Source organism: Nuphar pumila, chromosome 16 (assembly GCF_984573655.1).
Source record: "Nuphar pumila chromosome 16, dmNupPumi1.hap1.1, whole genome shotgun sequence".
NCBI classification, from domain to species: Eukaryota; Viridiplantae; Streptophyta; class Magnoliopsida; order Nymphaeales; family Nymphaeaceae; genus Nuphar; species Nuphar pumila.
Genome location: NC_143264.1, coordinates 75199531 through 75206822, shown reverse-complemented (window position 1 = coordinate 75206822; position 7292 = coordinate 75199531). Strand labels below are relative to the sequence as shown.

At 42.3% G+C, this 7292-nt stretch overlaps 1 protein-coding gene across 1 annotated transcript in view; it reads right to left on the bottom strand.

The window, feature by feature from the left end:
* The window catches only part of LOC149813636 (uncharacterized), an 8476-nt gene extending 5588 nt beyond the window's left edge, over positions 1 to 2888 (bottom strand). Inside the window, exons 1-3 of the mRNA XM_089991274.1 lie at positions 2431 to 2888; positions 2086 to 2139; positions 397 to 522 (exon numbers count right to left, since the gene is read on the bottom strand). Coding sequence (XP_089847400.1) covers positions 397 to 522; positions 2086 to 2139; positions 2431 to 2862 — 612 coding nt within the window. The 5' untranslated portion in view covers positions 2863 to 2888. The remainder of the gene's footprint in view (positions 1 to 396; positions 523 to 2085; positions 2140 to 2430) is intronic.
* Between the last annotated feature and the right edge of the window lie 4404 nt (positions 2889 to 7292).

Below are 7292 nucleotides of genomic sequence, written 5' to 3'. Positions count from 1 at the left end.
TTTTTAGGATTTTTAAAATATTCTTATTAAAAATATATGATTTTTTATGATATGATACATATCTTATTTTGGACCAACCGGATACGAGTTACGATACGCTTTTTACAACCTTGGTTCTGACTTTATTACTAATCAGTGGTACTTCTTTAATTTCATTATAACTTGTTTGATAGACATCACACATTTGCCTAATTAGGAAAAAATGTTCATCCCTATTATTCCCCAAACTACTAGTAAACTTAATGGAGATTGTAGCTTTTGTATTCCCAGTAATATAAGATTAGAACTTCTATCCACAAATATTTATTTTTTGCCTCCTTTTCCTGAGCATTTGGAAGCTACAAAATGTTCATCAAGATTTTTGAACAGAATAAAATATCAGTTTTTAGTTTTTACCTCTATGACAAAGTTATTAGCAATGGTTCCAATGAGCAAAGGAGCAGCGAATGGTAATATCCACGTGCCTATGATCAGTAGCCTGAATAACCATCCTGAGAGTGCTAACCAGAGAAAGGCAAGAGTCTACAAGAAAGGGCAAAATTGCAATTAGCACATAATCTTACAAGTTATACATTCATAGACATAATACAACAACAATTTAACACAAAATCCAAAGGCTCCAATATTACATGACTTTCACAAAAATCACTGTCACAGTTTTTTCCTTTAATTTTTCAGATGTAAGAGAGTAGATTTGACCAATCTATTATATGCACTGGTTAACTAAATATCTGCAAGATCCAGATATGAGGTCAAACATTATGCACCTCATTTTCATTAGGTACCAATAAGAAGTGTAAAATGGATTACAGATGGTTAATTTAGAAGGTATCACTTTGAATTGCTCAACTGCATTCCTCTGCTGAAGTTCAGCGACGACAAAAAAAGCAATCCGTGCAAAAAGCAACTCATTAAATAGCAAGTGTCTCTGTCTTTTACTGTAGCTATCTTTATCTTTGCTTTCAATACAGTCACCAATCTATGTCACATGGATACTCCCTTTTCATCTACCTTATGTCTTAAGCCATATTGCAAAATTCATAAAAATGGTCATATCCCTGTAACCACGTCCTTATCCATGTGACATATTCACCAATGGATGGAATAACTTCCCCTTTCTTCAAATTTAGGTAACCACTGAGAATCTAATCCAAATTAGAGGAGCGAATACCTATTTTAGTTCTAAATTATCACACTCACACATTGTAAAATAATGGCAAGCATAGGCTAAACCATGCTTGAAATTCCTACATGGGAAAACACAAAGAATCCAACTGCAAAAAAGCCAAACTAGCAAGAGCCCAATTATGGTTAAAAATTTATCACACTTGACCTTAACAAAATGATGATTGATAATATAGCCCAAAAACCTTTTGACACCTCTTAATGGGAACTAAGAGACAAATCAGAGTGTAGAGGAGAACATTGAAACTCAAAAAGGAAATAAAGAGTAGAGCAGAAAAGTTCTACTTTACATATAATGCCCTCAAGGGTGTCACACTTAAAAATACATTGATTCCTCAAATCCTCAGCCCAAAGAAACAAGAGAAAGGGAGGACAGTATCCGGGCAGATCAACTAGATCCTGACACCTAAGTATTATTAATAAACAAAACTCCAACTGATCATTACATCTGATCAAACTACCACCGCTTTCTGTTCTCAATTCCCCGCCTTTTGGTTGGAACCTGGGATAGTTTTGGTAAGTGCTATTGTTCTAACCTTTCTTCATCAGGAACTGATATATTTTGCTTTTATTGTAAGTCAAACCGCAAGCCACGTACTTTGTAATTATTGTGCGTCCCCACAATTTATACTTTAGCATTAGCATCTCCCACATACGGCTAAAAGATACATCTGCCTGTTAACCAATAGGCTGGTTTTGAACATAACACTAAGTTCACCGTCCCACACAATAGGCAAACAATAAATTTCCAATGTGTACAATTGTTTGTGAAGATGGGCTCATGCAAGGTAATAAAACAATCCCATCAATCAACACCAAAGAAGCACAAGAATCTATAATTTTCTGGAAACGGAAAAAAAAGTAGGAAAAGGGAACTCGAAGCCTCGAAACACTACTCACTGCGGAGCTCTTGCCCAACGGCGTGTCAAGAAAACCCTTCAATTGCCTCCTGTACTGCAAAATACAAGCAGATAAAATCGCATGGTTAGTAACAGCCAATACTCTTAGATTATCAGATACCAGCTAATTCAACAACCATAGAATGGATTCAAACGAATTTAAAATAGACGCTATGTAATAAAAGAGGGAATTAATCGGATAGAAACCATTTAAAGCCATTACTAATGACCAAATCCTCGTGAAAGCATAGAAGTTGACAAGGAAACCAATCTAATTCAATGTTCATGGCATCACAACATCCACCTAATCACGATTAATCGTTTCTGAAAGGAGATTCACACTTACTCCAGGCCAATTCCGCCGGAAGTCCACGGAGAACGTCCTCCACCTCTGCCCGATGCCAAATTCACTGTCGATTCTCTTGAAATCGTTGGAAGTAGACCGAGCGGCAGCATCGAGCCTATCAGAGATAGAGAAGCGGCTGTCGAGGTCCAAGGCGGTCCTCCGGGCGTTATAGACGAGCTGCTCGATGCCGTCGTTGGCCGCCCGGGACAGATCCCTCAGCTTCTCGCCGGAGACCACGCGCCTCGCGAAGTCCTCGAAATCGCCACGGCTGGTGAAGGCGCGAGCGGTGAGGGCAGGAAGCCGCCGCTGCCGCCACCGTCGGGCGTTGTAGAGCAAGGAGATCCTGGTGGAGGTGGAGGTGGTGCTGGTGGCGGAGTGGAGAGGGCGAAGGAATCTAGGACTAGGGCAAGAGAGGCCGGTGGCCGTCGCCATCAGCAATGGCGGACTCTGAGACGTAACCAACGAGGGAAGCGGGCAGGGATGAGGGTTTTATTGGGGCCGGGCACCGCTGGAGTGATGAACCAGTACCATACATGACCATGCATGGTAGGTAACATTGCGCATGTTACGCTTTCACCGGAGCATGCTATACAAATAATGGATCGGGTCGGTTGGTACTTACCCGTTGCTGACTTCCAACTGTAAGGTCATTGATTGATCCAAACCGATTCAAGTCGCCCGTTGCTAGAGGAAGCAAATGTATCAGAACTACGATCTAAGCCTGATGCATTATTTTTTACAACATTGTGTAAAAAACACTAGCACTTGTGGCATAGCACTCTGTTTAGGGATGCAAACGGATCGAATCCAGATCAGCTAAATACATAAAAAAAAGTCAGATTCAAATCAGGTCAAAACTAGGGAGGGCAGTCGACCGGGGCAGGGGAGGGGTCTCGCATCTCAAAATCCTGCCATCCGTTCCCTCGCGGGATTTGATATTAACCTCCATCCCCGTTTCATGTCATCCATCCCGGTCCAAACGGGGACGGGGTGGGGCGGGGTAAGGCAGAAAAAAGTGTATGTTCATACCCACCTTCATTCCTGCATGAGTTTTGATTTTAACCCCCATCACCACTTTCATCCTCGTTTCATGTCTTCCATCCTGGGTCCAAACGGAATGAGGTGGGCCGGACCCCATTTTTTCCTGTCCACTGCCATCCTTAATCAAACAGCCAAAAGTAGCACATTAAATCTGGTTTGTTTGCATCCTTGGGATTGAGTAAACTTTTATTGTGCTGCTGCACTGCACCTGAACAGTGAACACCCACAGCCTGTTGTTGGGGTGAAACCGTGCAATCAAACTGCACCTGATCTGCCTTACTTTGATTCCATGTTTTGCTACCAGCCTACCATTAGGGATGGCAGTGGACCGGGGGAAAGCGGGGGCCCGCCCCGTTTGGACCGGGGATGAAGGGTATGAAACGGGGACGAAGGTTAAAATCCATCCCCGTCCGGGGGTGGAGGCGGGGATGAACGTGCACTTTTCCCCGCCCCGCCCCGTCCCCGCCTCAACCACTTTTCCCCGCAATATCCCCGCCCCGCCCCGCCTCATCCCCGTTTGAACCGGGGATGGAGGGCATGAAACGGGGATGAAGGCGGGGGTGGAGGATAAAATCCATCCCCGCCGCGGAGGCGGGGCGGGGGTGGAGGTTAAAATTTTGAGGCGGGGCGGAGGTGGAGACCTTGTCCCCCGCCCCACTGCCATCCCTACCTACCATCATAGACGGTCAAGGGATGCCCTCAAAGTAGGGCTGGTATTCAATGTTCAGTATTGGTATGGGACCTGAATCGTTTGGCCATTGATTCAGCTGTATCCCGATGCTCAAATAGGGATGGTAGTGGACCGGGGGAAAGCAGGGCCCTGCCCCGCCTCGTCTCCTTTGGACCGGTGATGAAGGGTATGAAACGGAGGTGGAGGCAGGGACGAAGGTTAAAATCCATCCCCGTTCGGGGATGGAGGCGGGGATGGACGTACACTTTTCCCCGCCCCGACCTGTACCCAGCACTTTTTCCCACAATATCCCCACCCCGCCTCATCCCCGTTTGAATCGGGGATGGAGGACATGAAACGGGGATGAAGGCGGGGGTGGAGGTTAAAATCCATCCCCGGCTGGGATGGAGGTTCTAATCATGAGGTGGGGCGGGTGTGGAGACCTTGTCCCCCGCCCCACTGCCATCCCTATGCTCAAGTGAATTGTGATGTGTCGAACAGAAAATAAAAAAACTACTGTCAAATCATTTTTTTTTAAAGGCAGGTTAGGATGAACCCTCCCAGTTATACATCTATACCATTGGGTTTTGATCCTGCAATGCCCCCAACACAAGGTGACTAGCACTAGCTGCTCCTACCAGACAAGCTAAGCCCCCCATTGGTACCTGTCAATCAAAATGTGACACATGTTAAAACTATTAAAATAATATTACAAAATTAATATTTAGTATTCTTTTACATTTATTAAAAAAGAATCGATTAGGGGTGAAGTGTATGATTTTCTGCATGTACATGCCGATACCCACCAATACTGATAACATTGGCTGGTAAACGAGACAACCGAATAGAACACAAGGTATACAAGTTCAGTTTCTTGTGGCAAGCCTAGTCAAGCCTGAGCTCATGGCGAACATGGGTTCAATAAGCTGAGCACAATGAAATAATAGAATTTAGATTCTGAGTCTCAACCTATTGAGTGAACTCAAATTGCTTCATTTATAGGATGATTACATTGTTTCATACTTGTCATTTGTAAGTAATAGGATTTAAGCTCTAAACTTTTTTCTTTAGAGAAGGAAAAACAAGGGGATTAGCCCCCTTCCCTCCCCAATTGATAGACAAAACATTCAATTACTTGCTTGCAAGCTACAACAAATCAAATTAGATGTAGAATAAATTTATTACTAGTTAATGAGTCCACACGAACCAAAGCCTAAACATTTGAGTTTCGATCGCGGAGCCTATTTCATGACTTTGAAAAGCTTTTTACTGGCCGAACACAAGCCAAGTCACGGTTTGAGGTGGCTAATGGGCCGGTTTGACTAGTTAACAGGATCAAAACAGGCCTGTTGGAACCCAGACCGGCATGGCCCAAAAGCTACAGTAACAGTCGGAGCCCAACCCGTGAATCGTGTAGTGGGTCGTGCCGATTTTACTCACCCGACCCAAAAACCTGTTATGATCCAGACCCATTTAACCCATGAACCAGATTGTCTCAATCTGCAAACATGTCTCAACCCGTTTATATCCATCTAAAGAAGAAGACAAGTAGTATTCATTTTAATTTTAGTTGTAATATTTATAGTTTTAGATTTTTTCTTTCAAATTTTAAATTGTAATCTACTTGTAACAATTTTTTATTGTAAGATTTTGGACTTTGGTCCCGTGTTTTTTTTTCCTTCAGAGTTTTTCACTAAAATCATGGTGTCCATTTTTTTTTTCAAATTTTTTGAATTTTTTTCAATTCTGCCGGTTCAACCCATGAACCGGCCCGCCTAAACCCGGTCCAACCATGCCGGTTTCACTGTGCCGGTGCGATTTGGCCTTCTCACAAACGGTCTGGTTCATGAACCGGTTTGTTAATGGGCCTGAACCGGCAGGCCGCGTGCGTGCCGGGCCTTGCCCGTCTGCCACCTCTAGGCACGAGCAGCTTATCTCTTTTCTTCACACCTAAACCTAGTTTGATAACAACCATGACTTACGCTGTTCATATCAGGTTGGATACCCAGTTTGATGTCCACCCTCCATTTTGCAAGAATGCTCCATCCAGTTTTGCAACACTGAGTCCAGTTTTCTGAAAACCTGGTTTAGCAATACTATGTTTGTATGGCACTTAAAGGGGCCACCAAACCTGGTTGTAGGTCATAAACCAAGGTAATACCCAAAATCTGGTTTTAAACCAGGTTTAGAAGACACCCTAATTGGCTTCATTTCAATTAACCAAGAATCAGCTAACCCGTATTACCCATGAATTTTATCAGGTACAAGGATATCTTATTGTTTTAATTATATATTCGTACTTGAATCTCGAATATCTTATTTGGATCTTAAATGTTGGATTCTTAGTATCTTATTCAAATCTTCAATATTTCATTTGAATCTTAGATAACGAATCACGAACATTTTAATTAGACAACCAACTAAGGATTTTAGGCAAAATGGATCAAATATCTGACATTGGATCGTCAATATAATGATTATATTGGATATTGGATGCATGAAGAATTCAGTGGACCTATAAAGTTTAAATTAAATGTTAATAAGAAAATTTCTAGATCGGACTTATAACACCTTACGGGGATTCGTAATATCTTATGTGATGTTTGAATCCATATTACTCCATTTGGATCCTAGACGTTAAAGATTTAAATATAGTATGGATCCAATTAAAATTTTAATGTTTGGATCCATAATAAATTGTTGGAATCCACGATAGAGTCTTTTGGGTCCTTGAATATTAATTTGGATCCATAGTTTCAATTCATAATATAAAGAAAACCTTGGATCCTTATTCGGATCTCTTGTAAGGATTTATAAATAAATTGGATCCTGAATTCATCATGGTTACGTGAAATTCAGGATAACATAATTTGGATCCATAATAATTCAAGTCGGATCCTTCTTCGGAATTTTAAACATTTATTTTTTTTTAAAGTAAAAAAGAAGAACCAAGCGTGGACCCAACGAAAGGCGGGTCACGGGTCTGGTTGAACCAAACCCGTAACCGTCGGTGCGTTAAAATGAAAGAACGAAAAAAATAAAATTCTTCTGTGAGGGGCGTTTGAAAGGGAGAACGTGAAACCCTAAAAGAAGGGTTCACGCCCTTATCTGAAATGGAGAGAGGGGGCGGCTGTACGATTCATCCCCCCCC